This window comes from Coregonus clupeaformis, chromosome 17, assembly GCF_020615455.1.
Source record: "Coregonus clupeaformis isolate EN_2021a chromosome 17, ASM2061545v1, whole genome shotgun sequence".
Taxonomy (NCBI): domain Eukaryota; kingdom Metazoa; phylum Chordata; class Actinopteri; order Salmoniformes; family Salmonidae; genus Coregonus; species Coregonus clupeaformis.
Window position 1 is genome coordinate 23578361 of NC_059208.1, and position 19244 is coordinate 23597604.

Sequence of the window (19244 nt, forward strand, 5' to 3'; positions counted from 1 at the left end):
AGGGTATATAACAAAGTATTGAGAAACTTTTGTTATTGACCAAATACTTATTTTCCACCATAATTTGCAAATAAATTCATTAAAAATCCTACAATGTGATTTTCTGGATTTTTCTTTCTCATTTTGTCTGTCATAGTTGACGTGTACCTATGATGAAAATTACAGGCCTCTCTCATCTTTTTAAGTGGGAGAACTTGCACAATTGGTGGCTGACTAAATACTTTTTTCCCCCACTGTATTTGGTGTCTTCCCTCAAGGGTTAATGCAAATTAACATTTCTTCCATGTGGTACACCCTCAACATCATCATCGGCAGCAACAGCACACCAAAACCAGGGATTTCCCTTCAGCTCAGTGCCACAACTGTATCCTTCCAGGACTACTGGAGACCGTTTTTCCAGTCCGTCATCAGCCTCACAGCCATAACAGAACGCCTCCTATGTGGGTCTCATTTTGCCGCAAGATACTTCACCTCCCTCCAGTACTTTGGCTTCATGTCTGTGCTGTCAGCCAAATTTGTGGACATGACTGACCTGAACACACTTGTGGAGCTGAGGTATCTATTTATCCATTTACTTAACGGTCGAGTGAGGACAAACAGCTGTATAGTTTCAAAAGTATACTATAAATTAGATTTTAAAGCTGTACTGTATGCAAGCCATCCAAGTCTGGCCTGCCTGCATTTTTTAAAAGTATGAATGGGGTTTAAGAGCAGTAGTGGTCTAAAGAATAAGAAGAAGTATGACAGATTATTTCAGAAGTGCACTTACAAGGTAATTGATTATAATCCAACTGTAGGTATCTGATGCTAAAGGGAGTGGAACTCTACCGGCAGCCAGGGCTGGCCATTATGTTCCACAACCTCACCAAGCTGGAGACCCTGAACCTGATCACCTGCAGGATCCTCAGTCTGGAGGAGGAGATGAGCAGAGACCTGCATTCCTTCAGGTAGATAATAGAAACACCCACCCATATGAAGGCGCAGGCGGAGTTTGAACCCATCCCACTGAGCACAGACGTTAGTTCAACGTCTAGTTTTGATTTACATTTAGTTGAGCTGTCAACAAACCGTGAATTCAACGTAAAGTCAACAACATATGTCACCATGTCATTGGATTTAGGGTAAAAGTTGGGTGAAAACAAATACGAAATGCCCTTACGTTGATTACTTTTTGCAAATCCAATCAGTTTTCCAACATTGGAAACAACTTTGATTCAACCAGTTTTTGCCCAGTGGGATGCCACAAGGGGCCATTAGTGGTCTGGATTTACCACCACAAGACAAGAATCCGGCATTACGAGCTACAACTACAAATTATTCTCTGTTTGATTGGCTAGCTGCGTTTTAAGTGTGCAAGCTGGCCTCCGTTTGCGCCCTAAGAGTGAACTGTTTTCTGCCTTCTCCTCAGGCAGATGTCAGTCCACATCCCAGAGGAGTTCAGTGTGTTGGAGAGCTTCCCAGAGCCGCTGACCAACCTGAGGTACCTGCTACTCTACAGTTTTCGCCTGGACTGCAGCTGTGACAATGCCTGGCTGGTCGCCTGGGCCGAGAGACAGCCACATGTCCAGGTCGTCTTTTATCACCCTGGGGAAGCAGACGTGACATGTAAAAACGAGAATGGAATCCAGAACTTTGCCAGGTAAGAAGAAAGATGTACTGATAATGAGGAGCATACCATTTATTGAACAACCATAGAGGCAACACATGCCTAGAACACCAGCATGGCCATTTAGCATTTGGACTTGTCATCTAGGCCTGGATGTACAGCCACAACCTGTTTTAAAAGCTTTCTCTATTGATGGCGTCGATAAGATGAGTATTCTAAGTGTCAAGGGATGTCTTTGTTACCATCATTGCGCCGTCCATCACAGGTACTCAGCAGCTAACTGTTCCCTGGACGTGGGCTTTGTCCTGTTCCTCTTCACCTCGCTGGGCCTGCTCCTCTTCATGCTGCTGGTGCTGCTCCATCAGCTGGCTCGGTAATACCTGCTGGCCTTCTGCCACATCATCCGCGGCTGGCTGGAGGAGGCTGTACGGAGGCCCAACCCCAGGGGGCGCTACCACTATGATGCCTTTGTGTCGTACAGTGGGAGAGATGAGTGCTGGGTGGTGGAGCAGCTGCTTATGGGGCCTCGAGCAGAGGGGGCCTCCCTTCCTGCGTCTATGTCTGCACAGCAGGGACTTCCAGTTGGGGAAGGACATTGTGGGCAACATCACAGACAGCCTCTACGGTAGGTATCCTGGACTACTAGAATTACTGTATACGGACACACTGGTTCAAAATGCCAAGCCTATGGCATCACCATCTAATGATCCTTCTTATTGGTCTGGTTCCAGGCAGCCGCTACACCGTGTGTGTGACAAACAAGATTCTCTGGTCTGATGAAACCAAGATTGAACTCTTTGGCCTGAATGCCAAGCGTCACGTCTGGCACCTGACACCATCCCTACGGTGAAGCATGGTGGTGGCAGCATTATGCTGTAGGGATGTTTTTCAGAGGCAGGGACTGGGAGACGAGTCAGGATCGAGGGAAAGATGAACGGAGCAAAGTACAGAAAGATCCTTGATAAAACCTGCTCCAGAGCGCTCAGGACCTCAGACTGGGGTGAAGGATCACCTTCCAACAGGACAACGACCCTAAGCACACAGTCAATACAACGCAGGACTGGCTTCGGGACAAGTCTCTGAATGTCCTTGAGTGGCCCAGCCAAAGCTCGGACTTGAACCCGATCGAACATCTTTGGAGAGACCTGAAAATAGTTGAGCAGCGACGCTCCCCATCCAACATGACAGAGCTTGAGAGGATCTGCAGAGAAGAATGGGAGTAACTCCCCAAATACAGGTGTGCCAAGCTTTTAGTGTCATACCCAAGAAGACTTGAGGCTGTAATCGCAGCCAAAGGTGCTTCAACAAAGTACTGAGTAAAAGGTCTGATTTCTTATGTAAATGTTATATTTCAGTTTTTTATACATTTGCAAACATTTCTAGTTTTTGCTTTGTCATTATGGGGTATTTGTAGATTGATGAGGGGGGAAATTATTTCATCCATTTTAGAATAAGGCTATAACGTAGCAAAATGTGGGAAAAGTGAAGGAGTCTGAATACTTTCCGAATGCACTGTATATTTTTTGTGACCTCATGTGTTGAGGAGCTTTACGTGAAGACCTGAAGGCTTGTCTTCTAAATTATAATTCACTCATATACAGTATCTTCATTATGACTTTAGAGTATGTTGTCTTTCATGTGTTGTATAATGCCTTGGGTGTGATAAAAGCACTTTATACTTTAAGTCAAATAATCAGTTATTATTGTGATCCCCAGGACCTACCTGGACTGGCGGCCATGCAGCCTACCTTCTGGGACCGTCTGTGGACCAAACTGGTCCCTCCTGAACCACACCCTGGACAGTGACCAGAAACAGTACTACACTCTTTTAAAAAGGGTTCTAAAAGGGGTCTTTGTTGGGTGAAAAGTTTCTACCTGGAACCATAAAGGGTTATCCTACAGAGACGAGCCAAATAACTCTTTAAGGTTTTAAAGAGCACCTTTTTTGTGTACATATCTAGACAGTGGTATTCCGCTTCCAATTAACTTTGTATGAACTGTGTGGATATCAACAGCAGAGGGAGACAAAGACCTTCAATCATATATACAGTACACAGACTAGCCAACGTTCAAAATATGTTTGCGGCAAAAAAAAAAGAAACACATTCTCATCTAACAGTGAGGTTTATGGCTTTGCATACATTTGTATTATTTGATTCAATAAAATGTGCCGTCTCTCTCTCTTGCCTTCTTCTAACGTTGCATTGTTTTAAGATGTTCATACCATGGATCATTTAGCTATTTGATTTTGAATTTTAGGACCCCTTTAGTTATTAAAAAAATATAAACAAATGATTTGATAAAATATTGAATTTGGCCTTTACTACTGTAGCCCATAGAAACGCATTGAATAACATTCATAAATGGCAAAAAAAAGACAGTGAAAAAATGTATCATCAGGTTTTGAAGTGTCTGTGCTATATCTAGGAGACATAAGAAAGCTCAGGAAATATTTTTTAGTTTTTTAGCCACATATTTAACCCCTTATTTTTGTTGCCACAAAACTACCTCCATACTTCCATTAATTTGTATGGGTAACCTTCAGACGAGTCCCGTGACACTTGTGGGGGCCGTAGAGCAAAACGGAGAACACCATTGCGTTCGTGAGAGTCTCATCTTTCCATAGAGTGGTTAGTTGGCCAAACCGTTCGGACGCTACAGACATTTTTGTGAGTAGATCGATTTTTGGGATGTCTCATGGTCTGACAAACATCGCTGTAGCTCGGCTACCTTCTACCGCAGATGTTGAAGGCCGACATTGGCGGATATCTCTAACTTAAAATTGACAGACGGGTACATCAGTAGACACTTAAGGATTAACAGAAGAAGTGATCTTGAATGTAGCCTGGTCCCATATCTGTCTGTGCTGTCTTGCCAACGTGGTCATGCCAATGACCCATAGGAGTTGGAAAGACAGCATGAACAGAACTGAGACCAGGCTATCTTGAATGAGGCTGATTTAACGGCATTGTGCACTCTATACAGATCAACACAGAACATCCGGGGAGGTTTTATTGTCCGCCGAAGTAGTACAAATACACATGATCTTATTCTACATTCAATCCCTATACAGTCTGAGGGATGCTCAGTGTCATCATCATCATCATCATTGTTATTTGTCATTAAATAACTATTCCTGAAGAGGACTTATAGATGTAACGTTACACACAGGACTTGATGGTTTCTCTAACCAGTGGGTTACTGAACACAGTTATCTCTCTAGGCAGGTTTGAGTTCCTAGAGAAAAATAAATGCTGTTGCTATCTCGCTTTCAAACCAAGATGCATGAACAGTGGAGCAATCTGGAGATAAGAAGATATTCAGCAACTCTTGGTAGGACAATGGAAGTTGTTGAAGCAAACTTATATTATCCTAACTGGAGCTGAGTTCCTAAACATGACAGTTTGTTCAAGGTGTTGTTAAGCGTCAGATTGGTGGTTGGCTCTCTCCTTGGCTCTTTTCATAATCCGCTCCAGGTCAGCCATGACAGGCAGTGGGCCCTCATACTTGTTGGTCTCGATGGCCCTCAGCTTCTCCTGGTAGTTCTTCGGCAAGCCATTCTGCTCCGCCCCCATTAAAATCACCTGGGGCAACCAGAGAACAATTAACATAAGACATTTATAATTTAATAGGAAGTTAAACCATATTAATCAGACAATCACTTATACAGTATTTTCTGTTATTTAACAACAAATAAATTACCAATGGCGCCCATTCAAATCCAGAACTGCCCCAGGGGCAGAAACATCAATAGTAACTACCCTTATGCTATAGTAACTGCCCCAAGAATGTGTGTATCTGAAATACTGTACCCATCGGACCACACACCACACCACACATAGAACACGCCACATAACAGAAGAACAATGCACTCAGCTCAACCGTATGAGTCTGGTACATACACGACAGAGCACGGCACAAAGCTTCCGTGGTCACAAAGCCATGCTCCACGCCTGTTACGCTTCCGTGGTCACAAAGCCATGCTCCACGCCTGTTACATTCGCTGGCTGTTTTTCTCACACCACTTTGATTATTTAGCTAGAGCTTTTAGATGTGCAATGAACCATCTGGAATCACAGTTTAGTAACTGTTCACATTGTCCAATACAGTGCATGGGATTGGATAAATCCTGAATGAATTGATGGATATCTACTAAATAAAAAATACCTGGAATGTAGTTTTCCAGATGCTTCAGAGAGGGAGGTTGTATTTTGGAGAGGGGCTGTGAGTAAATAGTCTAAAAATCCCCTGACCTAGTTGCTGCTCTTTCCCTATTGTCTTTTCAACACAAAGCCATCTGGGAGCTGTCAGGGGCAAACGCCAGAAAAAACACCACAACACTACTGGTCTTTTTGCCACAACAGTGAGTGAGTGACAGAGACTCATTCAAGAGGATGATGTCACCCAAACTGTCATCCACAAGTGACTAGTGATGTGTGAATTCCTTTTTTCACATGCTTTAGAGATCTCTTCATTGTCCCATTGTATATCTATAGAGAGCCCCACTTCATTAACAACGCTCCTCTCCACACTTTGTAAGGTCCCTAACGTCTTAAAGGGTTCAGTGTCAAGTCCATGTTCTTATTTGGAATAACAGAGATATAAATAGATTGAGAAAGTGAGACAGCATGCGATAGAGAGAGAGAGAGAGAGAGAGAGAGAGAGAGAGAGAGAGAGAGAGAGAGAGAGAGAGAGAGAGAGGGAGGAAAATAGTATAAAAGGAGGTGTGCTACCTTGAGGTACTGTGGAGACGGTGGAGCGTAAATACAGCTGTTCATGATGTAGGTGCGACAGTTGAGCTCTTGTCCCCGAGTCTTCACATTCACCTCCACAGGGCTGTAGGCCCCTAGTCTCACGTTCTCCTGGCTGCACACACACACACACACACACACACAAATACACACACATGAATACACCCACACACACAACTTTAGAACTGGTTAGATCTAGACCGCATCAACCACAATGAAGAAGCACTCAGAATGACACAACAGACCCAGTAGACACACTATACACCAACTAGGATTAGGTGAACAAGATAAAGGTATCTTACCTGTCTAGAGACGCGAGGTCAGCCACATTCATCCTCCACACCACTCCCCACACCTCGTTCGCTGGGCTGTTCTCGATGGTCGCCACACCCCCATGCCACCGGTCACTGGCCAGACCCTTGTAGTTCCCAAATACCAGCTTGTAGTCCTGGAGAGAAGGAGAGATAGAGGGGTCAGGTTAAGGTCAGGTGTCCTCCCAGGTCCTCATTATAGTCAGGTCGGGTCGTACCTTGAGCCTGGCCACACAGTGGATGGTAGCGGAGGGGTTCTTGAGCTGGAGCCTCTCCTTCAGTAGGTTGCTGCCGTAGGCAAAGTACAGGAAGGTGTGGGTTTCTATGTTGTCATCCATCCTATCAGAGAGGAAGAGGAGCTGGAGCAGGAGGGGGAAGGGCAGGGTGAGGAAGAGGAGGAGGAGGAGGAGTCAAGGGAAGACAAGGAGAAAAAGGAGAAGTCAAAGGAAGACAAGGAGGAGGAGGAGGAGGAGGAGGAGGAGGAGGAGGAGGAGGAGGAGGAGGAGGAGGAGGAGGAGGAGGAGGAGAGAATAGAGAGTAACCACAGTCAGCAGGAGGGCTTGGAGGCGGAGCAGAGACGCAAGGTGAGGTCATGATCACTAGTGTGACAGAGATCAAACCCTGCGCCCCCCTCTTTTATACCAGCCCTCTCTCCACTCACTGACTCCCCATTCTCATGCTAATCCAACGGGCCTGCCCTGTGCTGGGCTGTGCCCACCACTGCCACACAATACACACACAGCCTGCTGGTTGCTGAGCCTTATGGCCTGATCAGTCTGAGCTCACAGTCACAACAGCATGTCATTCACAGTGTGCTACAACAAGCCTGCATAGCGCTGTCTAGTGGACAGAGAGGTTATTGGTGTGTTGCAGCTGATGCTTTGACAAATAGGCCAATCCATCACTCATGCTTGCATGCATGCACATGCATTTATGTTTACACCACCATTGGTAATCAGGCAGACCTCAATTTTGCTTTGAAATCATGTCATGAGCACTGGTGTAGTGGAGGGTAAACGCAGTTTACACACCTTTTTTATTTTGCGCCAAGCTTTACCCATCTTTTGTGGAAAAATGCTTTGAAAGTATATGGAACATTACTGGTCATAGGAATGGAAGGCTAAACATAAACACAGCTGGTCCATCAAGGTCCAGTAGGTAACTTTGTGGGCGACCTGACCAAATTCACATAAAAAAGTGAGTTATAGATCGGTCATTCCTATTGAAAGCAAGTTTGATACCGCGGCAGATCTGTTCTATGTGCACTATTTCTATGCTTTTGGTCTTTAAAATGAGCTTTTGCATCTTTTTACTTTCGGTTTTGTACACCAGCTTCAAACAGCTGACAATACAATATTTTTGGTTATTGAAAATATATTTCACAGCAGTTTATATTGTATAATGGTTTTCTACACTGCCATTTACAACGAAAATAGAGATTTGGTAAAAAAAAAAAAAAAAACGCCCCCCTTTAAGTTTGCCAAAGTCCCGAAATCAGCGTTAGCCGAAACGGCCCTGTGGGCAACAGATTACCATGACATATGATGTGGTTAGCTGATATGTAAAATACCTATCCAGGCATTGTAAGATCTGGCATGCATTAGCAACGTCCGAGCAGGGGAACACGACCAATAACACAAGGTACAATAGATAGAAATTGCTCATCCATTTCCTGGTTGCTAAAATGTTATCATATTTTATGTGACAAAACAAAAACGCACCCCTTTAAATCTGTCCTACAGTTACCTGTAGCAGTAGGCTACAATGAGAATGGAACAGCTGGATTACATTTACGTCATTTAGCAGACGCTCTTATCCAGAGCGATTTACAGTTAGTGAGTGCATACATTCTTCTTTTATACTGGACCCCCGTGGGAATCGAACCCACAACCCTGGCGTCGCAAATGCCATGCTCTACCAACTGAGCTACATCCCTGCCGGCCATTCCCTCCCCTACCCTGGGCCAATTGTGCGCCCCCCCATGGGTCTCCCGGTCGCGGCCGGCTACGACAGAGCCTGGATACGAACCAGGATCTCTAGTGGCACAGCTAGCACTGCGATGCAGTGCCTTAGACCACTGCGCCACTCGGGAGACCTCAATGGCTTGAGTCACGCAAAAGGGAATATAACATTGCAGATAAAGTTCGGAATTACACAATTCCATGTGTACAACATCTAAAGACCTGCATCACTATGCTGAGAGCTTTGCCATTTCTAAAATGACTTTTGTGGATGTTTTTGGTGACTTTGTTCATGTTTTTTTCGAGGCCCCCATACTACTCAATGAGCATGATGAAGTGATTCGCTGTTTGGGGTAAATTTCTCAAAAACGTGAAATCTGAAAAAAACATGGCATTTACATCAGAAATAGCAATTTGGTTGTACATTTTATTTATTTATCCTTTAACAGTGAGTGAGTGATGACCATGAAAACACACAAGACTGATAGTTATATTCAAAAAGTATATTATTCTTCCTGCATTATCTAGCTCTATTTGTGATATTTTACCTTGCCTTGCTAGTTTGATAGGTAATCCATCTCAGATGACAACTGTTCAGTGGCGGCTCCTGAAAAAATTCTGATGATTTAGGTGACCTACACACATTTTAAAAAAGATATGTCCAGCAACAACATGAAGACAGGGGCAGCATATAAGTCAATACCAAAAGCATTTATTGACTGATCTCAAAAGTGTTGGCTTACCAGGGTTGGTGGAGCCCTCAGTTTCATCTTTGCCTCGCAAAGCTAACTCAAACACTCCGCAAAACTTGTCCACCAGTATCTGTCTTTTTATCTCACGTTGTACATCTCTTAAAGCCTGTCTATCACCCCCAGCATAAACTGCCTTCTTCCTATCAAGTAGTGATTTTAGATGTTTTGATACCCAAGGCTTGTTGTTAGGGAAGATTTTACAGGTCTTAGTAGGCACAACTGACTCAACACAGAAGTTTACATAGTCTGAAATAACCTCTGTGAGTTCATCCAGATCAGAGCTGCTGTCCTCAAATACCTCCCACATTGTACAGTCAAAACACCCCAAGTGATACTGTTGTCATTCCAGATCTGGACAGTTTTAACTGTGGGTTTCTCCCTCTCCAGGAGGCGACAGTAAATTGGCCTGAGGTAGACCACATTGTGGTCTGATGTCCCCAGAGGAGGTCTGGTGGTGGCAGAGAACGCCTTTGGTATTGTCCCATAGCACAAATCAAGAGTCCTATTTTTCCTAGTGTGACATTTCACATACTGATGGTATGTGCGCAAGACTTTGTGCAAGGTACAGTTGTTAAAATCCCCTAAAATAAATTTGGAAGTGCGTCGGGAGATGGATTCCAGTTTCTGTGACAGATTATAAATAATCTCTGATGCCTTTGTTATATTAGCTTTTGGTTGAATGTACACAACGGTAACAAACAATTGGGGGAACTCACGGGGCAGATAGTAAGGTCGCAGTGACACAGAAAGCAGTTCAATGTCGGGGGTACAGAGTCGCTCTCTTACCAGGATCGATTTACACCACTGGTCGCTGACAAGCAGGCAGACGCCCCGCCCGTGAAGTTTCCCTGTGACTGTCAGATCGCGGTCCGCTCTGACCAGGTGAAGCCGGCCGGCTCCACTTCTCTGTCCGGGACTCTGTCATCCAGCCAAGTCTCAGTAAATGCCAGCAAACAGGCCTCCCGATATTCGTGTTGGAAGCGCAGATTCGCTGACAACTCATCCGCTTTCCCCCTCAGTGACTGGGCATTAATCAGCAAGGTGGTGGGTAAGGGAAGTTTGTTCTTAATTTTTTAAAGTCGTTGTCTGATTCCCCCGCGTTTTCCACGTTTGCATTTGGGTTTGTAATCCACTCGCAGACAATCAGGTATTAGATGGGCCATTGGGATATCCATCGCGTTCGTATTTGAGTTGCATTGTAGTAAAAACTCCCTGCTGTATTGGATTCCGCTGCCAGCAGCGTTTTCATTATTTAGTCAGTTCGTAGCGGGTATGTACACGATCAACAAGATCAGTCCAACACCGTGACCCCACCACTGGAAATCCATGGTTGGCAGAATGTTTGTAAACTAAGTGTACAAATTAAAAACATAAAATAACGCCACTAAGTGTACAAATTAAAAACATAAGATTCAAAACATAAGATAATGCCACACCAAACGTCACACACACTGCAGGTCGCAACAGAGACGCTGCTACCCGCTCTTTTCTTAGTTACGTTCATGGTTATGTTACGTATGACGAAAGCGCGTAAGTGCAAGCCCTCAGACACCCATAGAGATTGTTTTGAAAGCTCTGAAATTTGAAAAAAATAGATTTTACATGGGAGTCTATGACTGACTTCTGGGCGATTTTCAACCTGACTGAAATCGCCCCAAAAGGGGGGGGGGGGCATTTGAAGCACGACTTTAGCCTGATTGGACATTTAGTGGCAGTGTGGCACTGTGGCAGATCAGACGTCTAGATTACAACACTGATAACTACTGTTGCCGTGATATAATTGATTAGAAAAAAAATCCCTTCCTTTTCCCGTTTGGCAGTGCGTCGCCCATATCGCCCTATTGAACACACCGCCCCTGCAACTGTTATGTGTTAAAGATGCAGTTCGGGATCATAAACACTTACAAATTCGTAACATATTGTAGGAATAATTGGAATTCATAACATATTATAAGATTTTTTATTTTGTTTGCAGTTGGTTACATATCATACGAAATGGATGATGTAGTACACAATTGTGCACCATTTTTACATTTTAGTCATTTAGCAGACGCTCTTATCCAGAGCGACTTACAGTTAGTGTGGTCCTCTGTAGCTCAGCTGGTAGAGCACGGCGCTTGTAACGCCAAGGTAGTGGGTTCGATCCCCGGGACCACCCATACACAAAAAAATAAAAAAATAAAAAATGATGTATGCACGCATGACTGTAAGTCGCTTTGGATAAAAGCGTCTGCTAAATGGCATATTATATTATTATATTATTATTATTATTATTATTATATATTTATATTATATTATAGTGAGTGCATACATTTTTTTATTTTTTATTTTTTTATACTGGCCCCCCGTGGGAATCGAACCCACAACCCTGGCGTTGCAAGCACCATGCTCTACCAATTGAGCTACACGGGGCTGTTTTTGGCTGTTGAGCACTACTTTCAAAACTACTGGGTGAAATTATAAAAAACATTTGGAGCATCACTTTCATTTACACAAATTGCATTTGAAGTTACACGTGATCATAACCACTGCTAGGTAAACAAAGACGTTTCTGATGATGAACTGCGCCATTTTTAATGACGTGGACGGAAAATGGGTCTAAATGGATAATGGTAATGACCCCTTTGTACCCATTGCTGGAGCCCATATTGATTGCATAGACTAGCTAGAGATTATGGAGGAATTTCTCTGGGCTAGCCTACTGGAATATTTTACCCGCGCCCACTCAAGGCTCCTTCAAAACAGCGCTTCGCTCTGATGGAGCAGGAGAAAGAACTAACCAATAGGAAGCCAGTGCCCAGCCCACTTCTTACTCTCGCATCCATCCGTGGAGTGGAAAAATCCCAAACAGGAGGCGGACCACAACCTGCAGTTGTCTGTCTGAGAAGTCTGAGCATATTTAATGGATAAAGTGAATGTGCTTGAAGGAGTGCATTTGATTACATACTGCAGTTGATTAAAGTAGATGTTTTTGTTTAATTTAAATAATGTTGAGTGCGCAGAACGCTTGATTTCTTTGTACGATAAGAAAAAGGTGTAATTATTAATAAAACCTATAATTTGCTTGTTTATCATTCAAGCAGATTGGAGGAGAACACTCCTGGCCTGCATATACAAAGGTAATATCAATCAGATTTTTGTTGTGATTTATCATTGCTTGCAAATAAACTTGAAGATTGCTTCTGTAATAATTACATATGCCATTGATCAAGACCATTGTTGATCAATAAAAACACTTCTGAAATTATATTTTACAGAATTAAACCTTGAGGCTAGAATATCTTCCACTTTTATGTGTCACTGGTGTTCTTTGATTTATGGTAGCATGTGCAAGTTCATGTGAGGGGGACTATTGACAAGTGAGGGGGTACAATAAAAAAAACGTAATGTTGGTTATATTGTGGTGGTGGGTGTTTTAAAGTGGCAACTATCAGTTATAGCTGCTTCATTTGGCCATATGAATGCATGTAGGCTATTCACTTATTTCTACATTTCTCTCATATTCACTTATTTCTACATTTCTCTCCTTGTTTTATTTATCACTGTTTGTACACAGTTTCATTTTTATTTTACTGTCTGTCTCTCTGTCGGTCTGCGTTAATTCATTCAGCTCACCCTTGTTCCTTCCAACAACCTATTGATATATCCATTATATCCTGCATGGATAAAGCTAGAGCCATAAGCATGGACAGCCGTGGATGATGTTGCCGGTTTTACTGGAGAACATTCTCTGTCTCATGCTCAGGCCCTCTCATGCTTGTCCTGAGTCGGTGTGAAGAGGGGTGAGAGAGAGCCCCAGTGTGGAGCCAGGGAGTGGTCCAGGGTCTGGAGCCCCTTCCTCCAGTCACAGGGGGGTACAACTTTTCACCAATGGAACTATGGAATAGTGTGGGTCTGCGAAGTGACTCAATAGTTCTGTGAGACTCTGGTTTGCATGTTTGTAAGATTTGACTAGAGTCTGGATGAAATAGCTAGATACTTAGGGAAGGATCCTGCTACAGTTGTAGCTTGTAGGATATCCAAGGATCTACATGATCCTTGGAAATATTACAGCAGGTTTTGTTTCCAAATGTCAAGTCCATCAATAAACAAGTATAGGCTTATAATTGACCACGCCTGTTCTTTCTCTATCAGTTGTTGTAAAATGTTTCAGACTTCTACAGAAAGCCACCCTTTGTCTGGCCTACTCAAGAGGAAGACTGTATCTGTTTATTCCTGTAGATGGCAGTGCTGTGTTGCGTTTGAAATGGCCACATACAGTAGATACAGGATCATATATACCGATGGATCAGATCAAATCCCTACTAAAATGAACAAGGGAAAAAGAGCTCCTTGAAAAAAGAACTCCCTTGACATGCTTTTATGACTATAGAATTGTATTATTATTATGGAGATAAAACCTTCACCACAATCAGTCAAATTAGCTGACGGAAACTCTTACTAACTTAAATCCCTGGTATAGAGCTTTGGACCTGCTAAGCCTTAGTGGTGGCAGCGTCCTCATTGAAAAGCACTGTGTGTTTCTGGTTGAGTTGAGCCATAAACTCAACTTAGTATTTCCCAGAGCCATATACAGTGGGGAAAAAAAGTATTTAGTCAGCCACCAATTGTGCAAGTTCTCCCACTTAAAAAGATGAGAGAGGCCTGTAATTTTCATCATAGGTACACGTCAACTATGACAGACAAATTGAGGAAAAAAAATCCAGAAAATCACATTGTAGGATTTTTAATGAATTTATTTGCAAATTATGGTGGAAAATAAGTATTTGGTCACCTACAAACAAGCAAGATTTCTGGCTCTCACAGACCTGTAACTTCTTATTTAAGAGGCTCCTCTGTCCTCCACTCGTTACCTGTATTAATGGCACCTGTTTGAACTTGTTATCAGTATAAAAGACACCTGTCCACAACCTCAAACAGTCACACTCCAAACTCCACTATGGCCAAGACCAAAGAGCTGTCAAAGGACACCAGAAACAAAATTGTAGACCTGCACCAGGCTGGGAAGACTGAATCTGCAATAGGTAAGCAGCTTGGTTTGAAGAAATCAACTGTGGGAGCAATTATTAGAAAATGGAAGACATACAAGACCACTGATAATCTCCCTCGATCTGGGGCTCCACGCAAGATCTCACCCTGTGGGGTCAAAATGATCACAAGAACGGTGAGCAAAATCCCAGAACCACACGGGGGGACCTAGTGAATGACCTGCAGAGAGCTGGGACCAAAGTAACAAAGCCTACCATCAGTAACACACTACACCGCCAGGGACTCAAATCCTGCAGTGCGAGACGTGTCCCCCTGCTTAAGCCAGTACATGTCCAGGCCCGTCTGAAGTTTGCTAAAGTGCATTTGGATTATCCAGAAGAGGATTGGGAGAATGTCATATGGTCAGATGGAACCAAAATATAACTTTTTGGTAAAAACTCAACTCGTCGTGTTTGGAGGACAAAGAATGCTGAGTTGCATCCAAAGAACACCATACCTACTGTGAAGCATGGGGGTGGAAACATCATGCTTTGGGGCTGTTTTTCTGCAAAGGGACCAGGACGACTGATCCGTGTAAAGGAAAGAATGAATGGGGCCATGTATCGTGAGATTTTGAGTGAAAACCTCCTTCCATCAGCAAGGGCATTGAAGATGAAACGTGGCTGGGTCTTTCAGTATGACAATGATCCCAAACACACCGCCCGGGCAATGAAGGAGTGGCTTCGTAAGAAGCATTTCAAGGTCCTGGAGTGGCCTAGCCAGTCTCCAGATCTCAACCCCATAGAAAATCTTTGGAGGGAGTTGAAAGTCCGTGTTGTCCAGCGACAGCCCCAAAACGTCACTGCTCTAGAGGAGATCTGCATGGAGGAATGGGCCAAAATACCAGCAACAGTGTGTGAAAACCTTGTGAAGACTTACAGAAAACGTTTGACCTGTGTCATTTCCAACAAAGGGTATATAACAAAGTATTGAGAAACTTTTGTTATTGACCAAATACTTATTTTTCACCATAATTTGCAAATAAATTCATTAAAAATCCTACAATGTGATTTTCTGGATTTTTTTTCTCATTTTGTCTGTCATAGTTGACGAGTACCTATGATGAAAATTACAGGCCTCTCTCATCTTTTAAAGTGGGAGAACTTGCACAATTGGTGGCTGACTAAATACTTTTTTTCCCCCACTGTATATAGACAGTTCTACCAGGTTTTAGAACGGCTGCCATGTTAGCGCCCATATAGAACAATTCCCTATGAAATGACCTGCTGTAAACAAGCAAAACAGAGCAGTGAATTTGACAGACGTTTTTATTGATTAGCATTCAATGTGTATCCAAGTCTGTACTGTGTTGTGGTGTCAACAAATTGCATATCTGCTTTCACTGGACATCTTCATAGGTTTTGAAAACTATCAGAAATAAACAGCACAATGTGGAAGTGTCAAATTATCACTTAGCAACAGCTATGGAGGAGAAAGTGGCGTTGTCGGAATGTTCAGATAGGAACCGCATTGGCCCATCTCTCTACATATATGTCTCTGGTATTTCCTTAGTCCAGTCTTTGCCTTGAAACATTGTTGAATGTGTCAGAACCCCATCCCAAATAAATAACGGACACAAACAACTGAACAACAATATCTCAACACAGAGGGGAGCTGACATGGTTTCCATGGCAAACATCAGTTCTGGGTGTTTTGTCACTGAGCAGTACTACATCCTCTGGCTAGACTTGGCTTTCCCACGCGGGGCGAGCCAAGAGTCATGCTGCCTTGATGGGGGTCCAGACTAATACCATTAGCAGGCAGAAACACATGCGACTCAGGTACTATACTTGATCTTAGCCAAAAGGTTAATGCAGTGGCGTGTTGTGGCGTGACGCTCGCAAAAAAATAAAGATCTGTAAGCAATTCTATTTCATTGTAAATAAACAAGTGTCAAATTGTGAATGAGGGAAAACATAAACAATACACTCATTAAGTGTATGCAAATGGCCTCAACTGGTCAACCCATCTTGTGACATGTATACAAGATTTAAGAGCAGACCAGGCACATTGCTTTGAGAGAGACAGAACGGCCGTGTGTCAAAGACCCATTGAGAGACAAAGACCCATTGAGAGAACTGTTATGTAACGGCGTCTTAACTTTACACACAGTCTGTACAGCAACAGTCACTAATTGTCCATTGTTGCCAGGGCTATGGGCCAGGGAGGAGTTGCCTCTCGTTCCTGTAGCATTCCTGTACTGAGCAGGCATGGGGTCTCTGTTCCTCGCAGCAGCCACAGCGACGCGATGTCAGGACCTGTTAAAGCATTTACTGTCAGAACCCTAACCCAGACGGACTGTGCCTCACTGTGGAGGACGTTGTGTCCAGATCTTTCCGATCAGATCTGACCCAATCCCAGGCAACCTCCGGCCCCTGGCCTTTCTGCTTTTTATTTGGGAGGATGTGACCAGTTGAAAGCTCACCATGGTGCAGACTGAGACCAGTTCTGGGTTACAGACAAGAGGATATGATGTTGACCTCCCGCGAGCCGCTCTTGCTAAATTCCACATCTGTCGACAAAACATGCCCCCTCTCCCCCAACCCCCCTCCTATTGTAAATATGCAGGCTGGGTTGCTTTTCTGTACTGCGTTTTCTCTTTCCTTCAGATATTCTCCCTCCTTCCTCCACCCCAATGATCACGCCACACCAGTCCTGTAGGCGGCTTCCTTAACTGTCCAACTAGGACCATTATGAAATCCCAAATAAACACAGCTAATGCATCAGAGAGGGGGATGCCATCTGGGACAAATAGCAATGCATTTGTGTTATGTCAGTGGGGAGCAAGGGAAAACAGAATTCAGCTCAATTGTACAGCTGTGAACCCCACTCCGACCCCCCGCCCTCCTCCGACCCCCAACCCACCCATAACCAGTCCTGCTGTTGCCTCCAACATGGTCACATGGCCTCCCTCCACGAGGCTCCAGTCCCAACTGGACAGCTCCGACCATTAACGCCTGCTGTGTCCCATTTAGGGCTGAGATGTGAGGTCTACACCTGTCGCTGGCTGAGCAGAGCCATATCTCCCACCAAAACGACGGCCCCTGCATCCCCTCCATCCCTGACAAACCATTCCACCAGCCGCAACCTCATATGGGCCGGATTCAACAACAGTTAAGTGGGATGTGCAGCAAGCAGCAAGCAGCAAACCGCACATGCACCCTTCAGGCGTTCATTGCACAACCAGTTTTACCCCCATCTGAGACCCTAGTTTGAAGTGGATGAGTGATGGAATATTGTCACAGTAGGGATTCTGAAACATATGGTGATAATTGTGTTAGACTTGTTCCTAAGCTATTTGTTTCAATTTCAAGTTTTAATGTCACGTGCACAAGTTTAGTGAAATGTATTTTTGCAAGCTCTAAACCCAACAATGCAGTGATCAATATCAATGTAGTACTAAAAAATAACATAAGGTAGAACAAAAACACATGAGAAATAAAAATAAGAAATAAGAAGAACACGAGAAAGCAAGAAGCTATATACAGGGTCAGTTCCAATACCATATGTACAATGTGCAGGGATACTGGAGTGATAGAGGGAGATATGTATAGGGTTAAGGTGACTAGGCATCGGGATGTATGATAAACAGAGTAGCAGCAGCGTAAATGAAGATTATATGTGAGTGTGTGTGCATGTGTGTAGAGTCAGTATAAATGTGTGTGCATGTTATGTGTGTGTTCGCGTGTCAGTGTGTGTGAGTGTGTAGAGTCCTGTGAGTGTGCATAGAGACAGTGCAAAAAAATGTATAAATACAAGGGTCAACCAGTCAAGATGCTCTCAATGGTGCAGCTGTAGAACTTTCAGAGGATTTGAGAGCCCATGACAAACTTTTTCAACCTCCGGTGGGAGAAGAGGTGCTGTCGCGCCTTCTTCATGATTGTGACCGTGTGTGTGATTTTGGAGCCTGAGGAACTTGAAACTCTCGACCCGCTCCACTGCAGCCCTGTGATGTAACTCTAGGTTACTGTCAGAGTGTACTGTATTTGTCCCTCTTGTATGTTATCAAGCTCTCGACCAAAGCTCTTTAGGCCTAACCTTGTCCCCAGGCTCAATTGCTAGAGAGAGAGAGCTGGCTGGTGGACGAGATTACATTAGACCATGTGTTTTAGACTACCTCAGCCTACTCCGGTGGTGGTGACCAGAGGCCTTGCTTTGATCCCTCGCTCAGGTGTTTAGGACCCTGGCCGTGACCCTCTCCTCCTCCAGTCTCCTCAGGGTTATGTTTGTTTCCCGTAGAGGGTCCAGTTTCCACAGGCCTCAGAAGGCTGGGTGTGTGCAGTCAACACACCTTAAGGTCAGAGTCAGTGGATGCATGGTGGCAAGGTGAGAGGGGGTTTCAGGGAAATCTGCAGATAGACACAAGGTCAGCGAGGACATACCCATGCAGGACATCCTCTCTCTCTCTGATTGTCTCGTTTCACCTTTCTTTTGGTTCTATCTTTCATCCTTTTATCTGTACTGTATCGTCACTGTGTGTGCATATATTCACTCATTTTTCTGTGTACAATTTCACTGTCTCTCATCTCATGATGATTTTTCCTTTGCATTGCTTTTTAATTTAAATGCAATAAAACTGTAATGGAAATGTCCCTCTTTAGATAGAAGAATGTGCCTTACCGATTGACTTCTTACAGAAAACAACTATTTGAATCATTGACACCTTAACACTGTGGTTGGGCTGTTTTTGCACAGCAGACTCCAGTACTATATTTCAAGTTGTATGAATAGTAAAAAGGAAAATAAATACATTATCTCCACAACCCTGCCTTCATGACAATTTGCAATAAATAAAATAAATAACTTTAAAATCCGTTGCACATAAGCTATTGATT

The 19244-nt window shown here is 43.7% G+C and overlaps 1 protein-coding gene across 1 annotated transcript; it reads right to left on the reverse strand.

The window, feature by feature from the left end:
* Positions 1-4604: 4604 nt before the first annotated feature.
* Positions 4605-7076, reverse strand: LOC121585463 (gamma-glutamylcyclotransferase-like). The gene is made up of 4 exons (XM_041901809.2): positions 6887-7076; positions 6660-6805; positions 6340-6472; positions 4605-5190 (listed from the first exon to the last, which is right to left on the reverse strand). The coding sequence occupies exons 1-4, from the start codon at positions 7004-7006 to the stop codon at positions 5026-5028; spliced, it is 564 nt and encodes a 187-aa protein (XP_041757743.1). The 5' UTR covers positions 7007-7076; the 3' UTR covers positions 4605-5025.
* Between the last annotated feature and the right edge of the window lie 12168 nt (positions 7077-19244).

Bases quoted from the DNA above. Each gene is read 5' to 3' on its own strand.
- LOC121585463 (XM_041901809.2), bottom strand. From the start codon at position 7,006: ATGGATGACAACATAGAAACCCACACCTTCCTGTACTTTGCCTACGGC. The intron at 6,806-6,886 runs GTACGACCCGAC...CCTTCTCTCCAG, and splicing joins ACTGTGTGGCCAGGCTCAAG to GACTACAAGCTGGTATTTGG. The intron at 6,473-6,659 runs GTAAGATACCTT...GTGTGTGTGCAG, and splicing joins GACCTCGCGTCTCTAGACAG to CCAGGAGAACGTGAGACTAG.